Raw genomic sequence first — 25392 nt, forward strand, 5'->3', positions numbered from 1 at the left:
ATAATTTTATCAAACACTTGTAACATTTGGTACTTAACTCATAAGAAAAAAATACACAAAACCAACAAACTTTACCAAAAAGTATGATGGATCAAACAAAACAATGCAGAAAACCAACAAACCTCGCCATAAATTTATTAATCCTTCACATAGAAAACAAGAACATCAAAATTTTACAATAATCGCAATGCACAAAGATGATTAATGGGTTGTCGTTGGTTGTTGTTGTCGATGGAAGAGTGTAAAAAAAATGTTTTTTAAATCATGTGCGCGACGCACGTAGACGCGTATATATAAACCCGCATTGTTCCTAGTAGAGGACGAGCATACCTTTTTTAGGTATGCGGTTTACTAAAAAACAAATGATCTCTAAGGTAAAATGTTTGCTCGTTGTTTACACGATGTACACAAAAGTAGTCAAGAAGCTCTTTTTGAAAAAACAAACACCACCTAAAATTATTACTACTATTGCATTACTATTAACTGACAAAAAAAATGATTGTATCGCTATAAAATCAAAAGTAATGGTTTTTCTTGGTTTATAAAAAAATAAACAATTATTTTATTTTTTTTTATTGATGCAATTGCCCATTTGTATACGACTTTGTTTCATGATGTGAACTCTGCGAAAAGTGGCTTAGGTAAATGTTCTTTGTTTTTCTATGTTCGTTTTTTTTTTGTCATGTCGACCTTGGTTGAGCAACTTATCAAACCTCAAATTATTAATTGAACGACCTAAGAATTGCCTAAAATCACAACCCATTAGTTGATGATAATAACCTATTGTATTTATTGTTTCTATCTAACGAGTTTACAAGATAACCCAAGTCGTTGAACTTATAAAGGTGCTACCACATGATAGTTCCATTTAGATGAATGGATTAAGTTCCATAAGTTATTAATAGGAGTAGTTTGGAATGTTTCCTTGAAGCTTATATGAAAAAGTGAATTTTGGAGAAGTTCAAAAATCACTAAGTAGCCTAATTTGGAGCTTTATAACTCAAGGTCTAAAGTCGATATGTGATTGGACTGATAGTGTTCTAAATGAAAACTGTAGTCGACGTGATAAGGAATCTATAGTTAAAAGATTCTATTAAATCTGAGTTTATATGAAAAAGTTGTAGGAGTTTGAAGTTAGGAAAAAAAATCCATTAACTGTGAAAAAATAAGAAAAAATTTTGTCTTGGAAATTTCCTATATCAATAGAAAGCCCTTGCCACAAAGAACATAATAAAGATGAATCGGGTTAATCTGAGTTTCTATAAAAATATATGAGGGTTCGAATTTAGAAAAAAAAAATGAACATTAGACAAATACAAAATTGCAACCAATTAGCTGAAATTGTGGTCCATGAAGGTCCAACTATGATTTTGATGATTATATGGGTTATTTTTTAATTGTGTGTCTATTTCTTGGAAAGAAACTAATGAATTGAGCTAAACTTGTCTTTTTTTTTTCTCAAATTATAATCTAAGTGGTAACACTTATCTAAACAAATCTTTAATTATATAAGTGGACAAATTATATATTTTATAATAACAAAAATTGGTCATTTTATAAATTATTGCCTTTTGTTATTTATTTATTTATTATTATTTGTTTTTTATTGTTTTTGGTTAGCATCGTTATGCCTTTTGTGGAACCAAAAATTGAGAAAGTGCACCTTATGATTCTAGTTAAAAGACTACTTTTCTAAGTGCAGTCCACTGTCTCCTTTTGTAACTAGATAGAGAGATACTTGAGTGATTGTATTTTCACTTTAAAAATATTGTATCTTCTATATGAGGATATGAATTCGTTTGTAAACTTAATAACATAGTTTCTATTGGTGATTTTTATACATGATTTAATTTGGAAATCTGATTGCAGCTGAATCGAATGCCTCAACTCCCATGTATTGTTATATTAAAGCTACACAGTCTAACACATATAATACAGTATATAATGTGAAATCAAGACATATACACATCCTTAACACAGTTTCGTGAACATCAAACTGGTGCTATAAATCTTGGTTAAGCTGCTTACCAAACCTCAAATGGAAAACTTAACAAGTGAACAATAAAAAATTAGTTGGTGATCGTGATGATAGCTTATTGTGTTTAGAGTTCCTATGTGGCAAGTTTAACATATAATGCAAGCTGTTAAACTAAGAACGTGCTATCACATGTTATATATAGTCTTATGTGCTGGGTCAGCTCAAGGCAAGTTCAGAAGGTGTCCATAAACAGGGCTCATCCTTCACCAGGACCCAATTTTTTAGTCTAATGTAGTAGTACATTCATTGGGGCACTTCTCTCCTTCACCGAAAACCAAAACACGTTTTCTTACAAATCAAAGAGAATCAAAACTGAAAGCGGGATCATGATTAAAATCAAGTTTTCAGTCGCACTCGTGAAGATAAAGCAATTGATGGTGAGAAACGATTCAATTCTAGGTAACGATCTCATAATCCCTAGGATATCTCCGGATTTAAAATACTGCATCCTTCAAGGCTTCAACAATACAGCAACAATATCTGCATCTTGGATCTCATAAAAAATCGTAGTCTTCAACATTCTTCCTGTTCTTGAATTGCACCCTTTAACCATGACACACCCTTATGTTAAAAAATCATTGTTTTCAAACTTAATCTCACTTCTTCTTCTTTTTAAACCACAAGACAACAGCATTGTTCTAAACTTATTCTCTTCTTTCTTGACATTTTATAAGTTGTAAGTAATTGAGTAATAGTATATCATTATATCTTTTATTTTTATTTTTTTTACATTTTAGAGATTTTTTTTTATTTGGATTTAACAGGTTTTTAGAGTAATGCATTTGGATTATCAAGAGTCTATGAGTTTTTTATTCCTTTATTTCTAAATAATATGGTGTATTATACGTTTTTTTATCATTCATCCTTTCTGATTTTCATTTTTAAGAGATAGATGTTGTATTTAATTGTGATTTTAACATCTCTTCTAATTTTGATTTTCACAAAATTTTAGTTTTAATAGGACAGTCATCCAGAATCTAGTTTTATATGTTTTTTAATATGTAAACTACAAATAAAGTTACCAGTTTTAGATTCTATAGATTTTGATTATATCAGAGCATCACTTTTGAATTTTAAATTTTAGTCATCCCAGATTTTATTTTTCTTTCTTTCTGATTCAGATTTTCACATTTCACTTTTTGTGAATTTGATTTGATTTTTCTAAGAGCATGAAAAGAGAATTACAAATGAGGTGTTATGCTAATACATTTCCTTCCGTCCCAATATTATTGTCCACAGACAAAAAACACACACATTAAAAAAAATCATTAATTGTCACTAACTTTATATAATAAAATAATATTTTTGTCTTTACTTTGCATTTAATGTTCCATTAAATGCTTAGTTGGTTAAGTAATAATGAGAGGGTATTTTGGTAAAAATGTTGTTTATTTTTAGAAATGAACTATTATTTTGGTACAAACCAAAAAGGAAAGATGGACTATAATTTTGAGATGGAGGGAATAACAATTTATAAGTAGAAAGGAGTTTATTATTTCTTTTTTTGTGCCAATGTACCATCTGAAATGAAATTTTGTCTTTTATATATACCACAAGTTTAAATGGCAGATTAGAATTTTTATTGTTTATTTTTTGAGAATTTTCAAGATTTAAAGACTTTTTAACTAAAATTCCACAGGTCCTCTAAATTGTGGACCGCCTTGCTCATGTGTGATGAAGGTAGCATGTGGACGTTCTTAACCTTCTTTTAGAAAAATTATAAAATTCACTAGAATCATATTGATATTTATTTAGAGGAGTTGAAATGATCCAAAAAAAAAAAAAAAAAGTAAATCCCTATGGTTTAGGGTAATTTGCATGTTTGATCCCTAATTTATTTTTTTACTTCGAAAGGTCCCTATTGTTTGTTTTTGTTACGCACTTGGACCCTGTCTTTACCTAAAGTACCTATTTTGCCATTGAATTTTTAATTTATTTAAATAAACACACCATCAACCTCATCCCCTCACCTTACTTTACATACTCCAGCATTTTTCTCTATTTAAATAATAATAATCTTTCAGGTAAGACCAAACGCATAACAAAAACAAATAGTATGAACCAATGACGTAACAAAAACAAATAGTAAGGACTTTCCGAGTTAAAAAACAAATTAGGGACCAAACACACATATTACCCCAAACCATAGGGACCATTCATGTAATTTACTCAAAATAAAGCTATTGTTATCGTCTCAAAGCCTTTTTTTTGTCCATGATTGGGTCTTTAGACAATTTTTTTTCAAGTTCTTATGACAGTAGGTTTACTTTTATATATTCTTATGTTCCATTTTGGTCATTAAACCTTCTGTGTACGCCTAAAAATATTTTTTGTACCATTTTATGTGCTTTTGTTACCATTAACATATCATTGGAATTTTAATATTTATTATTATTTCCTATTAAATTGTAGTATCGTAGCTAGGATGTAATCAACTCTTATGACTAAAGCAAGCTACTTAGTATGTGGAGGAAACAAAACAAGTATACAACAATCAAAATTCAAAACAAAACAAAACAAAGAGGAATACAATGAAACTACCTTGGCTTGTACAGACCAGACCAGAACATCACATTACATTAATTCTACCAACACAGAAAGATAAACCATTTTTTCCATATAACTTCTTAGACCTCATAAAATTTAATTAAAAAAAAAAAAACACAGAACAGACTTGCAACAGCCACAATGAAACACCTACTAATTTAATTTTTTTTTTCTTTCTTTTGATATAATAATCTTAAGACCATTTTCTGGACATACATACCCGTCCGTGTAAAGGTTAAGCATTGTATGTGAAAAAAGTCATGGTTTGTGGAGTTTGAAGCCGAATACTCTTGGGGTGTAGCTTTGTATGGCCTTTTGTGGCTTCAGGTGACCATAACTCATCAAGAACAAGTGAGGGAAAGTCGTTCCAAAATAAGCTCCATCAATATCTATTATGCAACCAAAGTCAAGGAACACAAACATACAAAAATTTAAGAAAAAAAAATTAGATTTTAATAAAGGATACTGCCTTGGTATTTGGATCGAGGGTAGTAGATATCTTCACATTTAGGACAGTAAATTTTCACAGTGCTGGATCGAGGTATGTCGGATTGGCCAACAGGAAGACAGGGTTGTCCACAGCAGTAAACTCTTGGGCACCTTCCAAAGTCGTAATTTTTGTACTTTTCCAACTATATATTATATAATGTTTTGAACACTACAAATCTCAATATGTATATTTTATAAAATTATATTATGAACAAACATGAAAAAGAGATTAGAGCTGTACCATTGCAGACATTCCACGGGTGGTCAATATGTATCGCACATGAATCAGGCCATACAACATCTCAGCTGCTGACTCAACCAGTTCATTCTGTTCTTCAGTGAACATATCCCCTGCTTATTTACATAACAAATCACCATCACTTTAATCAAACCAAATATATACTATATATTAAATTCTAACAAACAATACAACATATATGAACATTGTTTAAAGGGATATACCCAACAATTTAGTTGAATATCCAAGATTGAGAAAAAGTATGAGAATAGAGGGAGAGTATAGAGCTTACCATGAGAAGATTCTGCATCTAAGATTAGATCAAGTGCATAATCAAAATAAGGAACTTGACTGCTTAACCCACAGAGGTTGAAATCATCTTGAATGTACTCATCATCAACTTCACAGAAAAATTCATTTCCACGCAAATTGCAAAACCATGAAATCCAAGATGTATCATCCTCATCTGAACCACTAACATCAGACTCCTCGCTGTCTGTTTCAGATTCATCTGCAATTACAATCAAAAATAAATGTCATTATGTATTGTAAGAGATAAAACACCAAGTTTAGGTGCATTCATCTTGTTATACATACAAACATGCCATTAAATGGGTAATTCATCTATCCAAACCACAAGACAGAATCTCATCAAACAGGTTAATATTTGCATAAACACAATAGTAACCCAGGCATCCATTCATGCAGGATAAGCACTTAGAATATCATTTCCAATATTCTTGAAAATATGAATGTAGTGTGTGTATGATTAAATTTGACTCATAACAAAGACTCTGATTAACATATTCACAGCAATAAAAAAAAGGCAGGTAATGATACGGTGTAGATATGCATAATCCCAAGCGATATCTTTTTCACACGAATAGATGCCATAAATGATTGAATCTAACAGATTTAAGCAATGCAAAGAGCTCATCCACAATTATTCTTCTATCAGCATACCATAACGTTCGGAAAGTACAGATTTTTCAGAAGAAAACAAACCATCGGAGCCCTTGTTTTTGGGGTTGGCAAGAGTAGAGGAGGAACGGTTGTCACGATGGTGGTCCATGTGATGGGATTTTCCACCGCCACCTGCTGCAGAAGTTGACGGCATAGACAATTTTTCTTTCTCCTTGCTATTATTATTCAAAACCCTGGAGGTCGAAGATGACGTCTTTTCTAAGTGCTTGTCCAAGGCATCATTGATTCGTTTCCGATCCAACGGTCCACCACCTCCTCCTCCAACCATTTCCGACTTCGCCGAAGATCCACCTCGATCCCTGTACATAAATATTGGTATATTCGTACGTATAGGTAGATATCTCTCTAAGTTTCCGAAGAAACTATAGATCTGATTCAAGATTTCGTTTAACCTAATTGAATAAAAGAAAGAAAAATAAAGAAAAGAAGATCAAGGTTCTGAGGGACGAAAAGGGGTGCATCCACGAAGATTGAACAAAGGGAGATGGGAAAAATTAGGGTTCGTGAACATCGGAAGAGAGAGCTAAAGCTCTTATTTTCTCTCTCTCCTCTTTCTTCGTTTCCTATTCTTGATTTTTTAGTGGGAAAATAATTTTTTTATTCCCATAAATGTATTTGCTTAAACATATTTTTCTTAAATACTTGAAACAATTTTATCGACATAATCATAAAATAATTGTCCATTAGGCTATAATTCAATAACAATTATTTTAACATTAATAAAAAAAACTAATGATCAACATGATATTTTTAATCAAACTTAATCGGTGATTCTTTATTAATAGCGAATCATCGCTAGAAACACTTCGAAAAAAATGACATAAATGCAACAATTTACTAACTTTTGACGATTTTTCCCCAAATCAGCTTTATGTCTATCAAGACCTCGGATCAATGTGTTAGTATATCTACATATGTTAGCTTTTTTCTTTTTATTCGTATATTTATTCTTGAAACCTTAAATACATTTCGTGATATTTTACCTTCATGTTTTTTGGAATGATACATGGATTATTTAACGTGTTGGGTCAATTAGACAATATATCTAAATAGCCACTCTGCTATTTTTCTATGTGTTTACAGATATAACTATTCGCAAAACCATTAACACACTTACGCAATGTCATTTTATATATATATTTTTTTTACTTATGTGGAGGTTATTTAAGATATTAGGTTAATATGGTACAATATATATTTACATAATATCCACCTCTACATTACTTCTTATCTTATCCTTGGTATGTTGCAAGTTGTAAGTTATAAATAATACTATAATAATAGTACACTCATGGAGTCAAGTCAACCAAAATCCCTCGTAACTAATGGGCTAAACCCATGTATACTAGCGACTTTCCTAGGCTCAAGAGTTAACAACTCCAAGCCCGTATTGTAGTATTTCAAATTAACTAAACTTTAGTTTCCATTTTGGGCCAGTCCTTATGGTACTGGACTTTGACTTCTCACATTACAAAAAGTCAAGATTACAAATTTGACTTTTCACTTTTCCTTTTCTCTCATCTTTCCTCTTTTTAGGCACCTCACTTTTCCCCCAATAAAACCCATCATTTTCTCTTGATAAATTCTCCTCCTTCTTCTTCATAACCAAAGTCTTTCCTCAATCAACCAGGGTTTAAATTCCTACAAGCTCTTCAAGGTCAAAATCAAGAAAGTCAAAGTCAAAATGAGTACAACCACAAAGTTTATAAAATGTGTTACGGTTGGAGATGGAGCAGTTGGAAAGACTTGTCTTCTTATTTCCTACACCAGCAACACTTTCCCCACTGTAAGACTATTCTTCTGTTCTTCTACTCACTATGTGTGTGTGATCTTGTTGAAGGTTTGACTTTTGACTTTTCTTGGAAATTTATGTTCTTCGTCAAACATATATATTTTTGTTTTTGCAGGATTATGTTCCAACGGTTTTTGATAATTTTAGTGCAAGTGTTACTGTTGATGGCCAAGTTGTGAATTTGGGTCTGTGGGATACTGCTGGTACACTCCTTTTTTACATTTTATATGCATTTTTCATCTTTTTTTATTCATATATCATCATGAAAATGAGAAAGTTTTTTGTTTTGAATGTGTGTGTATTATAATTAAAATCAATAAGATATGTATTTTTAAATGTAAGTGTGTAGTATACTAGTATGATTAATATTTTCAAAAGTTTTCACCTTTGTTACTTACAAAATGTTCATCACTTCTATAAAATATAGTTTAATGAAAACGTACAAAAGTATATGAATTTTAATTATATTCATCAAATTAATTTACTTGCTGTAAAGCATACTTTGCAAACGGTATAATTATTACATAAGTTTGCATGGGTGTATTAGTATTACTCACATACGTACAATAATTACTAATAATCTTAAATATCTAAGAATAAAAATTTGGATTATTTTCTATATTGAATAAACGGCAAAAACAAAATCAATATATAGATAAGGACGTTAAAGCATATATATATATATACATTGCATATGAAGGGTGGTATTCTCTATGTCATGTTATATAGTTATTATCAAGTAGTATAAATTATTGTGAAATGCCGTTCTTTGTCCTCTCGAAACATAATAAACCAAAATACTGTTTTATTTCTTTATACTTTTTACTATTTAATATTTATATAAAAAAATAACATAGTAAAATCCTTACTTTATGACACAATAAGAAAAAAAAAAATTCGATGTGCAAATGGACAACATGCATTTAGTAAATCCACTATTGTACTATGTCTATGCTTCTTATTTAGTGAATGATAAAAAAAGAAAAACACCCTCCCTTGGTTATTAATTGGAATCTATTATAATTTGTTATATAAAATCATATAGTACAAAGAGCATTATGTTATATAGTGGACCAAACGATAATGATTGGGATGAAAGCCCCCATATGAAATTGGCTCAAATTTTGCATAGGGATAAAAAGTACTTTTTGGAGGCTTGCCTTGCCTTGGTGTTATAATTATAACAAATAAGTAATCATGTGACATTGCCTCCAATGTGATATGTCATTCCCATATCATATATTTGATATTGTCGGGTGATAAATTAGTTGGGGTTTGACAATCTGTTTGTACAAGTAGAAAAACGATCCTTGATTGACGATTGTTACATACAATTAATTATGTTGAATGTATTATATTGAAAACAAAAAAAAATGTAAAAAACAGGTCAAGAAGACTACAATAGGTTAAGGCCACTGAGCTACAGAGGAGCTGATGTTTTCATCCTTGCTTTTTCATTGATAAGTAGACCTAGCTTCGAGAACATTTCCAAAAAGGTATGTATTTTCAATTATATCATATTCTTTTTCTTATCATATATAATAGAATAGACATGTATGTGTATTATCACATCAATCTTTTCTTCTCAGTTCTCATGTATGACACATGAAGTTTTGTCCTAGTTTTTTGCCATATATATATTATGAAAATATGCTACTTTATTTGTGTATGCGATTGATTGAGATGATGTGTAGCATTAACAATAGTGATTTCTTTTGTTTTGGTTGAAATAAAAAAGTGGATCCCAGAGTTGCGGCATTACGCACCCTCGGTGCCTATTGTTCTTGTGGGGACAAAGCTAGGTTGGTTTTTTTTTTCTTTTTCTCGTTATTAATATTTACGCTTAAAGATGAGAAAACGACTTTATAGACTAAATACTTACAATTTGCACCCTTAGTTATAAGCATAAGCATTATGGAAGCCACTTTCTTAAAATTTACATGATTACATATTTACATCTCCTCCTTTAGTTTGTTTCATACTTGTGTAAGTAAATCATGGTTGGATGAACAGATTTGAGAGAAGACAAGAAGTTTCTAATGGACTATCCAGGGGCTTCTACTATATCCACATCACAGGTACAACTTATTTGTGGTTTTTAAGGAGTTTGCATGACATCAGGGACTATAAATGTAAAACTGGAAAAGTAAAGGGATTCTGAGAATCACAAACTGTTGGTAATATAAGTTTTAGTCCCTCAAGAATCATAATTTGAAGATTTCCTTTTTCAATAATTAATTCGAATCCAGGGTGAAGAACTAAAGAAGCAAATAGGGGCAGTGGGCTATGTGGAATGCAGCTCCAAGACACAACAGGTTTTGTGACTTTGTTCCAACCATCATATTCATATTCATATTCATATATAATACATGTTACTAGCTATTTCATGTTTTTTATATTATGAAAATATGCATTTACAAATTACAAGTAGTAGTGCTGATGTCATGTGTGATGCATGCAGAGTGTGAAGACGGTATTTGACGTGGCAATCAAGGCAGTCCTTCAACCTTCAAAACCAAGCAAACAAAAGAAACGACGTCTAGGATGTCTTGTACTGTGAAAAGATTTTTATAAAACAAGTTACAAATTCTGAAAATCATCACAACTCATATTTCCTAGCTTTATGATTATCCAATTGGGAATGCTTGTGTTGTTCATAAATATAATGATGATTCCCTGAAACTAAAGTATCTTTTATGTTTTATTCATTCTTTTCCTTTTGACTTTTAAGGTGGGGTCTTGTTCTTTTTCTTTTTTCTTTTTGGTGATGCAAAAAAGTTATTTGGATGGCATGTTAATGTGAGTACGGTGATTGGTGATCATGTATCGAGTTGTGTAAAACACACTCAATGTATAAAGCAAGATTAATGAATAAATAATATTTCAACTGCTAAGAAAAAAAGATAATGACTTGAAAAGGTAATAGACTTTTGATTTTGTTCATATTTAGTCACTGAACTATTGAAAAATGTTCACATTTTATCCTTATAACGGCAGCCGGTCATAAGGGTAAAAATATGAACAGTTTCAATAGTTCAATGGCAAATAGATAATAAAAAAAAGTTCATGGACTAAATGTGAATAAAGTTGAAAGTTCGTTTCCCTCTCAAATTATCCTAATATTATACCCCGAAAAAGGTAACGAAAAACAAAACCAATATGCTATGTATAACTTTTATGTTATAAAAAAATGCAACATTATATGTATAAAAATTATCCTAATATTATATGTATGAATTTTATGTTATAAAATTATGGACAGATATTAAACCATATATGTTATTTATAAAATAATACATATATACATTGATACATTATATATTTTGTTATACTCCATGTATTGACATACATCATATTAATATATTTACTATTAAAAAAGATATTTAAATTTTCATATTACACACAACATACATTTAGAAGTATTTTTAATATTGTTATTATTTTTTAGTCACTAAACTTTTTTTAATTATCTATATTGTCACTGAACTATTGAAACTGTTCACATTTTACCCTTACCGATCATAAGGGTAAAATGTGAACGGTTTCAATAGTTCAGTGGCAAATAAATTATGAAAAAATGTTTAGTAACTAAATATAAAGAAAGCCAAAAATGCATTACCCTTTCAAGTCATTATCCCTAAAAAAAAGAAAGCACTCACATACACATAGACATAGTCTCAAGATTCCTAATTATTCAAAATCAACCCCTGAGGTTTCCCATCATTCAAATTCAACCCCATAGTTTGACCACAAACAACATTATGTTTTTACAATGTCCATGAAAACAAAAGTAAAGAAGTGTAGGAATTTCATGCAGCCATGGCAGGAGGTTGTTCTTGGTGATTTCTAGGGTTACCTTTGCGATTCCAGATGGGGGTTGTCTCAATAAGCTTATGTGGCACGAGGCGCCTCTCTCGCTTGGTGAGTTTTGTGAAATTGTGGACTTTTAGCCTGGCAATTTCGGCTTCTTCTTCAGGGGTTATTTCCCTTAGAACAACTGTTAGTCTACACTCGGGTCTCACTCTTACTCCACTTCTACCTTTCGCATGATATGACACCCTTTTCTTGAAAAATCCCTTCCCAACAAATGCTTCCGCTGTTTATACAACATTTATAAAATTATCATTGAATTGAATAAACTATTATATTGTTATCATTATTATTATTATTACCAACGATAAGGCGATCTGCATCGAATGCATGATTGTGTGTGGCATTAGCTCTGGCTGAGTGGATCACCTGCACAAATCAATCATCAAAATATATATATTAAGTGGTTGTGTTTCTTTCTATTACAATTTTTACAAAATTAACATTTTTTTTATTTGAATGTATTAGAGAGTGTTGTGACCTGGTAGACAGTTTTTGAAGCACGTTTTACTGTCAACTGTAACTGTAATAGAGCATCCTCAACACGCATCCCACGAACCAATGCAGCAACCAAGTTCACCTTCTTTGGGCTCTGAAACCATTAACAAATATTAAAATTAAATAATACGAAACTAGCATCTTTATGTTTTAGAGTAAGATTGTGATTAATAATGAATGAAAAAGATGCACCTGTTTTATGTCTTTGAGAACTGCTTGGACTTTTGAAGGTTTGGAAACAGCTTTCTCAGGTTCAGCTTTCCCACTGCCTATAGCCAATGTTGGTGTTAGAGGAGAAGGACCCGGGGTTGCTTCAGATGAAAGTAATCTTCTTGTACTAGTAAATCCCTACAATACATGGAAAAAAGAAAACTCAAAAACAAAACCTATAAATCATAGCTTCCAATTTAAACAAAGATGAGAAATAAACTGATTCAAATGAACTCCAAAGCATTACCAACTGGTGGAAATAGTGATATAAAGGTCTTGACACGTTTATTGAAGGTGGAACTCGAAGGAGCTGCATATGAGGTGGCACACCTGAAAAAAAAAACAATAATGTTAAGATAAGGAAATCATGTTTTTCTTCACAAGTTCATATTACCAAGCTTCAAATCTAAAAGATATTGTATAATGTTTTAACCTTGAATTTGAGATAACTTCAATGGAGAAATGGAAAAGTTTGCATAGGTGTGATAGCTGCTTTCCACTCTTTTCCCAACCTTTTGGAACAAAGAATGCACATGTCGATGCCAGCCCACCATGACTTATTCTTAAAGGCAGTCTTCACTGAAAGTTCCCAGAAAAATATGATTTTATATGAGCTATTTGTAAACGAAACAAAAAGAACATATGATGATGTGGAATAGGGACAACATCTTAGATACATGATAAACAGCACAAATATTTAATATCCAGAAATATGAAACCTTGTCATAGTATCACAGTACAACGTATAAAAAAGTTGGAATGTGAAAAGAAGCTTTGGAGGGAGATAGCTTAAAAAACATATGCATGATAATTGACAAGTTGATATCCATCCAATGCTCTACTAACAAGAACTCTTATTGACAGATTTAAAATCAAAATCAGACAGTCTCCATCTGTTTTTATCTTAAAAGAACAAACTGTGTATCCTACTTTTATAATCTTCTTTCCATAGCAAAGATAGCTTCTTGATACATAAGCATAGCAAAACTCCACCTCCTCACCTTGTATGGAACTCATACACAAGTAGGTTAGAAGATTGCAACTACTAATCTACTACACCCTATGCCAAAAACAAGTCATCCGTTCATGTAGACACTTATACTTGATTGGTGTGAGGAAAATGAAATTGGAAGTTTCAGAAACAACTCAACAATCACTAACCGCGTTCTTCATAGTATTTCGAAGTTTTCAGTGACCCATTTACAAACATGTCAGATATCACTACACTCGGAATGGTAAACCGTAAATATCTAGGTCAGGCATTTCATCAAACACTTCATATGCACTTGCGTCGTCACAAAATTTACCTAAAACTCTCAGCCCCACCACATTTTCTGTCAGACATACTTCTACTTAAGTTTCGCTAAGCACGTACAAGGAAAGCTACTGCTATTCTGATTCAGTGATTATATCATATAATGTCTCTAAACATAAATCTAACAATCAGATTTATACACAAAAGTAGGAGTTAATGGGATCAGGAAGAATACATAGAATGCCCACCTACAAAGAAATATGCGTCACCGGAGATGAATATCGACGGATGAAAGTGGTGGCGGTGTTTCTATAAGCGGCGTGCTTCGGCTTTTGCCTGCTGTGGAGTTTCTCAGAGAAAGAACATTACATCCCTACACTTCAAATGAAGTTTGAAAAATATTAACATGAAGCCCTTTGTCTTTTGCTTTGCATAGTTTACATCACTTTAAACTTAAAATTTTCAAAAACGCCTCCAAATCAAATATGTTTACATATTTGATCCGTAGTTTAAGCTAAATACATAGTTTAATAAAAATATTTTGTTTATCATATATCTAAAATATCTCTTAGTAAATTTAAATAGCTGTTCAAATTGAAACTAAAACCAATAATACATTAAGTTTGCAACTGCAACTCAAACATACATTTCGTATTATAACAATAAAAGTTTTTTTTTAAATATTCATACTATAATTGGAAAGTATCGATGGTTGGAAGTATAAATAGTAAAATGGACTAGCCGGATAACTTAGTTGATGGTCAAAATTGGTATTATGTAATATGATTAAAATACATTTAGAGTCATGTTTGGTTGCTCTAATGATTTGAAAAAAAACGATTGGAAAAGTTCTATAAATTAAAATCCAATAATTGATGGTTGACTAATTTTATTTTTAAGTAATATTAAGAAATCAACGAATTGAACTTTGCTAGAGATCACAAAATCAACCATTAACCAAGAATCGTCCAAGTATATTGGATATCATTATATACATTGGCATAAACACTATTAACTTGTCATAAATATAATAAGATTTCATAACAAACAATTATCCAAAATGTTTATTTGAGATTTTAATTCTCTTAGACATAACTTTCAAACTATTCTTTGTTCCAACACTATGAAAATTATGAGTTGAATTGTGTGTGGAGGGTAAACCATGACCATGGACCTTGCTTATGGAAAAATCTTTTGAAGATAGAAACAACCAAATTAGAAATACAACTTAAAAAATAATCAACTCGGCATAGCTTTAGTTTAATCAACTATTTTGTTTGAAACTAACTACAACATTATTTCATTAGATACCATTGCCACGACACGGCATAACTTTAGTTTAATCACACCCCTAGTGTAGTAGGTGCCTATCATTCGTGTCACACATTGCTATAAAACGTAAATAAATAAAAACATGTAATGTAGTTTATGTTTATATAGAGAATTGTGATTTGCAATGCAAGATAATATCTGAATCTTTTAAGGCATTGAATCGGCTAATGGTTAGACAAACATGTTGTACAAGAAGCAATTAAAAGAAAAATAAAGTTGATGCAATTTGGTGTATCTATCTATGCAAAAATATACAACGAAACAGCAACTTGTCAGCATTCAAAAGAATAGTTTACTACTAGACAGAATACAGACACAAAAATGATGTTTCACAGGCCGTGTTCTTGCTTCTAAAGCGCTCATAATTCATTCAAACATTCCCTATTGCAAAAGTCCATTTAGTTGCATACTGAAAAGCTCCGCAAGTGCACCACGAATGTCCATCTGAACCACAGCCACACAATTTCATATTCAGATTTAAAGAAGATACAAAAATTTAAATCAAAAAAAAAAAATTTAAGATTTACCTGCTCACAGCATACAAGCTTGGTAATTAAAGGGTAGAAGCTTCTCAAGTGTTTCTTGAATATCTGGTTGTCCATTACACACATCCCCTTGAGAACCTGTTTTACATCAACATTTTTACTTACAAAAATATGTTTTCAAGTATTGTTTTTATCAAATGTCTAAAACGCCCTTACCTTAACGATGATGGGGGAACGTAATCCAAGAACTTGATGAACCTCCATGTTGTTGTTTGTACCTTCTCCAATACTTGATTGGAAATCAGATGCTTCCTTCAGCACCTGCCCACAAAATGACACAAGCTTCTCTTCAGCATCACTCTTCACTGCCACGTCATCATCAACCTCTCCCTTCTCAACCCCACAGGTCGTCTTCTGTAACGCATCCAAATAAATACAAGTTCCCGCTAACTCCTGACGTAGAAGGTTCAATGGCGGCCTGACCGACCAATCACAGTTTGCCACGTGTCAGAAAAAAAACATCCACAAATTAAGTGTGAAACTAAACTCACCTTTCGGAAGGAAGGTGTTGCATGCGTAGTCTGAGGTTTGTGTAAGAGTTATATGATGCAGCAAACTCTAACATGGAGAATAAGATCTCCAATATTGTCATCTTCTGATACGCCTTCAACTTGCTCCAGTATTTTTTCTGCATCCATATTCTATTATTTTTTCACCAATTCTTTTGAAAAAGGAAAATTTCCCATATTTTTAAAGAAAAGTAGCAACATACCTGGATGCTATCAAGGGCTCCCAATAGTAGCAACTGTGTTATGCATTTTCCCCTTACAGTTCCCATGAATGGACTCTCACTCAAATCTTCACTCTCATGCCCCCCCACAACATCCACAGACTTTATACCATCAAAAATCAAAAGATCAAACTTTTTTTTTACAGATTTTAATCTGTTTAATAATTAAAAAGATCAGAATCAACAACACTATACCTGGGATGGAGTAGCTTGTACCACGATATCTGAAGCTGGATTCTTGGGCTTTGAAGTGAAACTTCTCATGAAGATGTTGTCCATCAGCCGTTGACCAATCGTTTGACTTCTTTGCAAATCTGCTGCAGCTTCAGAACCATTCTGGACCTTTCCTGGTGAAACTGTTTTTTTTCAAGCGTCAGAACCTTATATATATATATATATATATATATATATATATATATATATATATATAAAATACAATATCAAAAATGATTCTACTCAATATGCTATCTGTACTTCTTCAATACCAAGAACCATAAAATGAGAATGAGAGTTTGAAGGGGAAAAAAGTTTGGGCCCATTTGATGATGTAATAAAATATAATTGATGGTTTTAGATGTATAGAAATAACTTGTAGGGTAGGCCATAACCTTCAGATTCATGCAGATCCATTGATGGTCTTCCTTCTTGATTCTCTTGCACTTGACCTATCACACAAAAATTAATACATCTTTCTATGGAGCAAATGAAACACATAAAATATGACAACAAAGTGGCTTCTTACCATTATCATTTATGTGAACCTCTAAATCTCTAGCCACAACTGACCTACTCTTAGTCATACCACTTTCAATACCCAAAGCATTCAGTAGCTCAAGGGGTTGAGTCGTGTATGAAGCATCTCTGCAAACCCACAGGTATAAACTAAGAGTAAACATTCATGAATACAAAATCAAAATATAATAAGAGAGGTGAGATGGGACCCACACCTTATGCTTTTCAACAAGGTATCCCAATCACTATCACTAAACTGATGTCCTCCAACTTCTATAAGATGGACCAATGCAGCAAGGGAAATCGAGGCCACTGACTGATCTGTCTTCTTCGCACAATCTAACAGCAGATTTAACAGTGGGGGTAGCATAAAACATACCTCCTGAAACAGTAAGTAACACACATATTTTATAAATAAATAAAAAAAGTATAAAGTTTTATGAAATTAAAGTAAATAAAAAACATACCTTGTAAAAAGTATTGAAAAGGTTGCATAACAACTGCAATGAATGAACACTAGTTTCACGGACCCACTCATCTCCATACAATGTAGTCTCTTTTCCAGCATGGCGCACGTGATCAAAAATAGGAAATAAAACACGATGGAAAATACTTTCCCAAAAATTAGCTGAAAATTTACTTCCTCTTTCATTCAACAAGTCAAACAACACCTCTAGTGCACAGTTACTAACTTCAGCTCTCGGATCAGATGTCAAATCAGACAAACCAGCCAACATTGGGAACCAATAATGCTCAGTTATATCACTAGTTGCATCCGCATTATCATCAATCGGTTTCAAGCTGCCACCTGGCACCAGACCCTGAACAATAATTTCAGTTAGTGGATGATTAAACTAATTCCAAAAAAAAAAACAAACAAACAAACCTCTGCAAGTCTGTCTTCACATATGCGGAGAAGTGCAATGGCTTTCAAACTGATGCGATGAGAAGTTTTATTGTTGGCAAATCCAATTAGACAATTGACACAATCCATAAAACAGTCACCAACAACTTGATCAAAGTGTTCCAGTATAACTGCAAATTTGTTTGTTTTTTCTGTTAGATATGTGAAAACTGACTTTTTTTTTAATAAAAAAAAAAACGAATATGTTTTCATATACCTTGTTCTACATTCTCAAAAGCACTTTCGACAATTGGTTCCAGGTCATCATCTGCAGCAGCTGTGAAAATCATGAAAACGCTTCTCCAACCAGATTTAATGCTTCCAACTTTTGATTTTATCATCTGAACGATGCAATCCACGATTAATCTTCGGATTATTTCACTGCGGCTATTTCGCATCAAAACAACAAACGGTTTCAAGATGTCATTCTGGAATGTGAAATTAGCAAGCTCTGCACGTTCCAGATACTTCATCCCAAGTTGCCTTAGAGAATCTATAGCATACATTGCTATCTTCTCATCATGATGACTTCCAGCAGCAATAAAATGATTAGCCAAAACAGACCATATTCTCGCCCATACCTGAAAAAAATATATATACAGTAATATTTTCCAATCATTAAAAACTGAAAATAAAATCTAAAATTTGAATAGATGAAGTATGTTTACTATTTACCATACGAATACGGGCCATGTTGTAGTAACTGATCTCAACAAGCTTCTGCAAGCTATAAACACGAGCTGGATTCTGCTTCAATTCTTCAGCTGAGACATTACATAAAGCAGTAAAGAACTCCACCACTGACTCACTTGGGAGTTTAACACTGTTCACAAAAACTTGCTCAGATGGTTTTCCTGCTAATTCCCTAAGAGATTGAAGAACTGCATCTTTTGAAATCTGGTTGGATCCAAACATGACTGTAGCAGCCATGGCAGGGGTAGAAACGGTATATTCTAGACGAGAAGTACACTCCAAAACTGCATTCCAAGTGTCCTGAAGTGCATCAGGCTCTGTGCCACTTATATCCAACAATGTCCTTAGTGCTTCAACATTCTTACTTCTCATATCTTTTGGTGCATGTAGGAAAGTATATCTGATGAGTGATGTCAGAAAAGCATAACGCATGGTATCCATACCAAGCACATGTGTAATGTGAATTCCTGCTTTGAACCCTTCCATACATAAAAACACTCTAGCTTTGTTTTCTTTCTCTTCCATACTTACTGCAAATGTAGCAAGAAGTGGCCATCCAACAGTTTCAACCATTGGTCTCACCAGCTCGATTTTATATGATGTATAAAATGTTCCCCTTTTTGCCCCTTGGTTCCTAAAAATTGCTTGTGTTTGTCTGATAATGGCTTCACTTTCAGACTGTGTGTCGCTTTGATTTTTCTGTTTTGGGAGAGCCAAATTCAGAATACCGATTATGCCCCCTCTTTCCTCAGCTTCTGGCTTTTTGCTGCTTTTCCCGAGGTTATCAGCTTTCATTTTTATTTCTTCTTGAACAATGGAATCATAAATTTCTTCCAGAAGATCTGTTGGTGCAGATTCTTCAGGGTCATTTGTGGCATTCATTCGCACAAACTCGGCTTTTGTCATTTTAGGAAACACCATTGGATTATGAGCATCAGTGTTTAACATTATAACTGCATATGCAAGAATGTAAGCAGTGTCTGCATTCTTGAAAAGACCTGGATTATCTGCACAGTAACTGCAAAGACAATAAAACATACAAAGAAATAAGAGTCAGGTTTAAGCATAAAAGTGACTATTGGTAGTTTCTTTTTGGGGCTAAATGAATGCATACCGTTCTGCAAATTTTTCCATTATACGATCTATCTTTTGTGCTTCGCCAGGAAGACGAAAACCTCTAAGAAATTCACGGATTGCAGTATGAAATTTCATTTCAGAGAAGCTCATAGAGTCAACATAAGCATGCATTACAGCAAGAGGAAACTCCTCATGTTGACCTAAGTAGTCACCGATCATTGCCTGAAAGTCCAGACACAAGATGGTGAAAAAAGGGTAATTTTGGAAAGGCATTAAACTATTGTAGATCAAATATTGTACCTTGTCTAAGCTAGGGGTATTTCTGAGAAACTGAGCAATTGAAACTGGTGTATTCTCCACCAAACTATTTGATTTCAGAAATTCAATGCCTTTTACAGGATGACGGTTGAACTGCAATTTATTGATAACTTAAATCACCTTTGAACTAGAAAAACAGTCCTTTGCCCTCAAATGTCAAACCATAAGAGAGAGTATCAAGTACCTCAGATATTGCAGCTTCCATGGTGGATTTATGAGCTTTGACTTTCTCAAAGTTATTTGCCACATCACTTCCGACTTGAGACTCTGCAGCTGAAGAATCTTCCTCAATAGATTTTTGGTCTTCACTCTGCTTTGACTCTCTTCGCAACTTCTCCCAGTCAACTAGGGATTTCAGCACACTCACAAGACACTGAAAGATGAAAGACAAAATATTATCAGTGCCCTAAAAAAAAGAGAATCTTTCTACAAGGAAATACAAAACCTGAAGTGAAGACCCTTTGATCGATCCAATCTGAGTGGCATTGACTGAGTTAGGATCCACACTTTGAGTCCCTTGAGCAATTCTTGATAGGGTTGTCACCTATATGTCAAGAAAATTACCAGAATCATCAATCATGTACCTGTTTAAGAACTAAGAAAATATATGGTAAAGTCCATGGGCATAAATGACAAATTACCATTCTTTCAAACGAATTTGGAGCATCAAGATCACAATCATAGTTCACATATAGATCAACAAGCATCTGTGGATCCTTGCAAACTTTCTCCAGCATCCGGAGAACACTTAATTTGAGGTTGAGTGGGTACTCTGACCCTTCCAAAGATCTCAAAACAATCAAGGGGAAAAAGATACCAATTTCAACCTGAAAAAAAAATGAATTTCAAGTATATCACATTTACAAAAACAAATAGAAAGGCACTATAGAAACTTGTGGGTACCTTAAGGCTTTCCCTAAAACGCAACAATAGCACAGAAAAAATTCCAGTTGCATACTGCAAAATAAAGCAAAATAATGTTATAAATCATTTGCAAAAAGGAACAAAAAAAAACATTAATGAAAGCATCCAACTTACTTGAAAGATAGCTGGGGATTGTGAAACTGATGCCCGTAATAACACGTATGATAGGTAAGCTTTGACTGAGTCAATGATAGTGAAGTTCTTAGTGAAGGAGTGACTGACCCCTTCCAACAACCCCTGAAGAAGTTCAAGAGACAGAATACGAGTCTTTGTAGTAACTTCATCATTATCTTCCTTCATACCCATCTGCAATTACCTAAAATTAAACCAAAAGTTCCAAACTTTTTGTAGTCAAAAGTCAAAACTGAAAAAAAAAATGTGAACCTTGCAAAGGGTGCGGAAAAGAAGCAAAGCATCACGTTGTCCAATGCTCATCTTCTCCTGATCAATCCCACTTAAAAACAATATAAAAGACAAATTATCAGCATAAATTATACAATAAATTTCAAGCCAACTTTTTTTATGGAAGACTATATATAGTTATATACCGAGGGGTCTTCCCACCATCTTCAAGTTTCACAGCCTTGTCAAGAACTGCCTCCAGACCCTGTATAATAAAAGGTCAAACATCTTAATCTTGACTGATATATTACCATTACAAATGACAGAAGCATATAGGAAAATGAAATTGATTATACCTTAATGTCAGTCCCACCAGCAAGATTATGAAGCTCATCAAGAGATTCAATAGGAGTTGACTTTTGACCATTTTCATCACCTGAAAAACTTTCTTCAACCTTTGTGGATGAGCCACTTTTTTTATGTGAAGACGCCTGAATTGCAATGCAAGAGAGCCAAAATCAAAATTTAGAAGAGTATAAGAGCAATAATATGAATGAATAGCTGTAGATTACAAACCAGATCTGTTTCCATTCGCCTGAAGACTATGCTGATCATTTGGGTTAACATAGCCTTGGATGTAGCTTGGTTGATAGGACTCTTACTGAGCATTCAAAAGAGATTTTTGGTTGATGAATTCACTTCACGAAAAGTGAAAATAAACTAAGGAATAAAAACTAAGAGTTACCTATTAAGAGCAATGTTGTAACACACTCTGATTACCCCTAGTAATGCTTCCCCATGAACTGCATATAAGAAAGCACAATGTCAGCATTTCAATTCACACCACATAACAAGAAGAAATATCAAATATCCCTTAAAAGCATTAAGATTACCTCTAAACTTGGCGGATGCAACAGCAGTGAGTAGCACTTTCAAGACTTGAAGAGTAGTACTGCATGAATTTCCATTATCATAAAAATGACATTTTTGGAGCAAAAAAAAAGAAGAAAGAAAGAAAGAATATGAAAAACAATGTACCTATCTGGTGAGGAATTATCCACACAACTGCAGACCATATTCAGAATGTCTGTAAACAGAGGACCATTTTTGCCATTTTCTAGACCAGGGTCACCCTCTAAATGATCATATGCAATGAGTTTCTGCACTTACAAAGTTTTAACATGAATAATGTTATAAACATAAAGCCACTACAAACAAAGTAAACTAATTGACATACATGAAGACAATCCAATGCAAGCTCAATGATTTTGGGATTCTTGGTCTCAAATGCAAGGCGTAATGGATTAAGAACAAGTTCCGACTCAGCTCCTTCCAAACTATGCCCAGCACTAGCCAAGGTTGTCTTCACACTTCCACCTGATACCACGTTTTCTGCCACCTCAGCATCATTTGAAGCTGAAGGTGCCACATCACCCTCCGCTTCAGTTCTTGTGGTTCCATTATCGGTTTCAGGCACACTGCAACAACAATGTTAAAAATGATCCAGAGTGTAAGGATTGGTATAACCGTATGGAAAAACTGTGTTCCTAATTGAATAATCTGTAGAATTGTGGATGAAATCACAAATCACTGGTTGAGTTTGCATCCTGATCCACTTAAATTACCTTATCTTAAAATAGTCATTATATCATGTTATAAAATGAACTATTGCATATTTCTACTCTCTCGCAGCTTAGGCAGTTAAAAACTAGATATGAGATATGTTGTAAACCTTCAGAGAACATGCAAACACTGGATTCACAATATTCATAACAATACTAATGCCCTCAAGTTTTATGTTCAAGAGATCTGTCTATTTTGGGAAAGGAAGGAGTATCTCATAAATCCCAACTCATGTATACATCTTTTTCCAATTTCCAATACACTCGATTTATATTGCTAGCATCGAGTTTTGTGTAGAGGCATTTCTCTATTGTTTCTTAATCTGAAATCATATGATGCATTTATCTACATCTCTCTTTCTCTTTTACTGATACATCCACTGGTTTGATTCTGTGTTACTCTTTCCAGACACATATTCGAATTACATCTAAAGTTTCAATCTTATATACACGCACAGACAATGAAGTGAAAACTTGGTTAGCAAGAAAGAAATTAAGTAAAGAGAGAAAATGATCAGAAGAAAGCAATTGTAGCAGAATTTTGGCAACTAAAAAGTTGCAAATGATAATGGCACATGCATCCTCTTATAACAATATATATTGTAAGCACCTTGTGTCTCCTCCCTCTGAAGATGTCACTTTGCTGGCATCACTTGATTTCACCTCTTTATTGATATCTTTGGAATTTTCTGGAAATGCAAGACGAACTGGGAATTAGTGAATGCTGAAATCATCAACCATATAAAGAAACAAAGCATGGAAGAGCATCAAAATCCTTTAGTTACAAGGATTACGGAAAGAACAGTTATGTAAAAGCCTCAAATTCTGAATGGACCAAGATGAACTAAAATAACAAATACTGAACTAGCTACATATGTAATGGCAAGACAACCAAAACTATCCCTTCATTCCCAAAAAATGAATTGAACTTTACCTATAACACAATAACTGAAACTAACAAATAGAACAATGTTGATGCCAAATTAGTACACACGAAATTAGAAAAATGTTGATGTTAAATGAACAATCCTGCCACTGCTTCCGGGAAATTGCGTTTTTGCCACACTTTCATTCCCTCAGGTATTAGGATTGGTATACTTTTCCCACTCCTATAAATATAACAATTCAGGTTCGCTTGTACTTTATGCATTAAAGGATGTACTGTGTTGCCTATCCCCAAAACACACACACCCCTTTGCATCAGAGAAATACTAGGGTCCATGTCAAAAATCTTGCGCAGATCCTTTTCTTGCGGAACCGATGCAGAAATTGGTGATTGAAAGAGGAAATCAATTGACTCAACAACAGGCAAAAATTATTAAGTACTTCAAAATATAGATATGTAAACACGCATTGAAATTCAAACTGAAGATCTGGGATTTGAAGGAAACCAGAGAGATCAAACATCAAACCTAGATAAGATTGGATTGCAGTCTGCAGAGAGGTATACTTCTTCCCAGAACACTCTTTGAGCATGGATTCCAATGCTCGAGTAACAAAACCTCCAGCAGCACCTCCGGCCATCTTCGATTTAAATTTCTTTTGATTCCAATTCTCAATCGATCTTCTTGTTTGATCGAGGTTAAGCCAGAGATCTCGGTGTTGAGTTGGAACAGAAGAGTAAATGAGTTGAATTTTAGTTGATTGAGTTCACGAGTGAGAGAGATCAAACTCTCGCGCTCTGAGATCTTGTTGTCGATGGTGGATCAAGTTTTACTAAAAACGAAGGCACCAGTTAACAAAAAGGTGGAAATGAAGTTATTGATTTATCTATGTTGATGGCAAATTGCATAAAGATACTATTTTTTTTTATAAAACTTCAATCGACATTGATAATTTCTTTTTTTTTTTTTACATAATAAAGCAACTAATTTGTTTTGACTGTTTAAATTATATCAATATTACCAGCTAATACATGTTTTAACCGGTAACTCAAAGGGAAAATGACTTAGAAGGGTAACTACCTCTTATCCGTGTTCACATATTGGCAACTTCTTATTTTTTGTACATAAAAAAGCAACTAACTTGTTTTAACTGTGTAGCATCCCAAAAATCATGACCAAAAATTTCACTTTTAATTTAATACTAAAACCATAATTGTCAAACCATTAATTTAATACTCCGGCTTCGGGCCCCGCCGGGCATCAGGCCCCGCCTGGCATCGAGCCCCGCTCGGTATACAAATATGTCTCTCTTAGGCCCTGCTTGTCTCCGGGCCCGCCCGCTAAACACATACAATCATATAACATGCT

At 33.2% G+C, this 25392-nt stretch overlaps 4 protein-coding genes across 6 annotated transcripts; 1 reads left to right on the top strand and 3 right to left on the bottom strand.

The window, feature by feature from the left end:
* Nucleotides 1-4504: 4504 nt before the first annotated feature.
* LOC111885659 (casein kinase II subunit beta-1) lies at nt 4505-6888 on the bottom strand. 2 transcript variants are annotated; one of them, XM_023881901.3, is made up of 5 exons: nt 6318-6888; nt 5605-5823; nt 5316-5425; nt 5052-5217; nt 4505-4974 (listed from the first exon to the last, which is right to left on the bottom strand). In XM_023881901.3, exons 1-5 carry the CDS (start codon nt 6601-6603, stop codon nt 4844-4846), a joined length of 912 nt encoding a protein of 303 aa, XP_023737669.1. In that variant the 5' UTR covers nt 6604-6888; the 3' UTR covers nt 4505-4843. The 2 variants fall into 2 exon arrangements, with proteins under 2 accessions (XP_023737669.1, XP_023737668.1); XM_023881900.3 differs by having other exon boundaries at nt 5316-5428; nt 6318-6878.
* A 924-nt stretch (nt 6889-7812) lies between these two features.
* LOC111885675 (rac-like GTP-binding protein RAC2) lies at nt 7813-10818 on the top strand. The gene is made up of 7 exons (XM_023881922.2): nt 7813-8082; nt 8204-8291; nt 9475-9584; nt 9827-9890; nt 10102-10166; nt 10338-10403; nt 10550-10818. The coding sequence occupies exons 1-7, from the start codon at nt 7981-7983 to the stop codon at nt 10646-10648; spliced, it is 594 nt and encodes a 197-aa protein (XP_023737690.1). The 5' UTR covers nt 7813-7980; the 3' UTR covers nt 10649-10818.
* A 942-nt stretch (nt 10819-11760) lies between these two features.
* On the bottom strand, nt 11761-14329 carry LOC111885667 (50S ribosomal protein L22, chloroplastic). 2 transcript variants are annotated; one of them, XM_023881915.2, is made up of 7 exons: nt 14170-14329; nt 13100-13245; nt 12914-12996; nt 12649-12804; nt 12440-12550; nt 12261-12327; nt 11761-12184 (listed from the first exon to the last, which is right to left on the bottom strand). In XM_023881915.2, exons 2-7 carry the CDS (start codon nt 13218-13220, stop codon nt 11898-11900), a joined length of 825 nt encoding a protein of 274 aa, XP_023737683.1. In that variant the 5' UTR covers nt 13221-13245; nt 14170-14329; the 3' UTR covers nt 11761-11897. The 2 variants fall into 2 exon arrangements, with proteins under 2 accessions (XP_023737683.1, XP_023737684.1); XM_023881916.3 differs by having other exon boundaries at nt 14174-14311.
* Nucleotides 14330-15385: 1056 nt separating this feature from the next.
* LOC111885653 (brefeldin A-inhibited guanine nucleotide-exchange protein 5) lies at nt 15386-24886 on the bottom strand. The gene is made up of 30 exons (XM_023881892.3): nt 24553-24886; nt 23751-23829; nt 22756-22996; nt 22557-22678; nt 22412-22470; nt 22264-22321; nt 22095-22179; nt 21875-22009; nt 21725-21783; nt 21561-21630; nt 21291-21482; nt 21156-21209; nt 20894-21079; nt 20698-20796; nt 20437-20625; nt 20235-20345; nt 19972-20156; nt 18840-19875; nt 18382-18745; nt 18147-18295; nt 17728-18081; nt 17476-17642; nt 17271-17389; nt 17137-17193; nt 16724-16884; nt 16511-16630; nt 16290-16426; nt 15955-16216; nt 15781-15876; nt 15386-15697 (listed from the first exon to the last, which is right to left on the bottom strand). Exons 1-30 carry the CDS (start codon nt 24662-24664, stop codon nt 15635-15637), a joined length of 5121 nt encoding a protein of 1706 aa, XP_023737660.1. The 5' UTR covers nt 24665-24886; the 3' UTR covers nt 15386-15634.
* Nucleotides 24887-25392: the final 506 nt, after the last annotated feature.

The sequence above is a fragment of the Lactuca sativa genome, chromosome 4 (genome assembly GCF_002870075.4).
Source record: "Lactuca sativa cultivar Salinas chromosome 4, Lsat_Salinas_v11, whole genome shotgun sequence".
Lineage (NCBI taxonomy): Eukaryota > Viridiplantae > Streptophyta > Magnoliopsida > Asterales > Asteraceae > Lactuca > Lactuca sativa.

What these genes read in the sequence shown, in the direction of transcription:
- LOC111885675 (XM_023881922.2), top strand. Translation starts at nt 7,981, where the DNA reads ATGAGTACAACCACAAAGTTTATAAAATGTGTTACGGTTGGAGATGGA. An exon ending in GGGTCTGTGGGATACTGCTG is followed by an intron (nt 8,292 to 9,474) that starts GTACACTCCTTT and finishes TGTAAAAAACAG; the next exon opens with GTCAAGAAGACTACAATAGG. An exon ending in GCAGCTCCAAGACACAACAG is followed by an intron (nt 10,404 to 10,549) that starts GTTTTGTGACTT and finishes TGATGCATGCAG; the next exon opens with AGTGTGAAGACGGTATTTGA.
- LOC111885667 (XM_023881915.2), bottom strand. Translation starts at nt 13,220, where the DNA reads ATGGTGGGCTGGCATCGACATGTGCATTCTTTGTTCCAAAAGGTTGGG. An exon ending in GAAGTTATCTCAAATTCAAG is followed by an intron (nt 12,997 to 13,099) that starts GTTAAAACATTA and finishes TTTTTTTTTCAG; the next exon opens with GTGTGCCACCTCATATGCAG. An exon ending in CTTCAAAAACTGTCTACCAG is followed by an intron (nt 12,328 to 12,439) that starts GTCACAACACTC and finishes TGATTTGTGCAG; the next exon opens with GTGATCCACTCAGCCAGAGC.
- LOC111885653 (XM_023881892.3), bottom strand. Translation starts at nt 24,664, where the DNA reads ATGGCCGGAGGTGCTGCTGGAGGTTTTGTTACTCGAGCATTGGAATCC. An exon ending in CTGGTGGGACTGACATTAAG is followed by an intron (nt 21,784 to 21,874) that starts GTATAATCAATT and finishes TTTATTATACAG; the next exon opens with GGTCTGGAGGCAGTTCTTGA. An exon ending in ATGGAAAAATTTGCAGAACG is followed by an intron (nt 19,876 to 19,971) that starts GTATGCATTCAT and finishes TTGTCTTTGCAG; the next exon opens with TTACTGTGCAGATAATCCAG.
- LOC111885659 (XM_023881900.3), bottom strand. Translation starts at nt 6,603, where the DNA reads ATGTACAGGGATCGAGGTGGATCTTCGGCGAAGTCGGAAATGGTTGGA. An exon ending in AGATGCAGAATCTTCTCATG is followed by an intron (nt 5,429 to 5,604) that starts GTAAGCTCTATA and finishes TATGTAAATAAG; the next exon opens with CAGGGGATATGTTCACTGAA. An exon ending in CCCGTGGAATGTCTGCAATG is followed by an intron (nt 5,218 to 5,315) that starts GTACAGCTCTAA and finishes TATAATATATAG; the next exon opens with TTGGAAAAGTACAAAAATTA.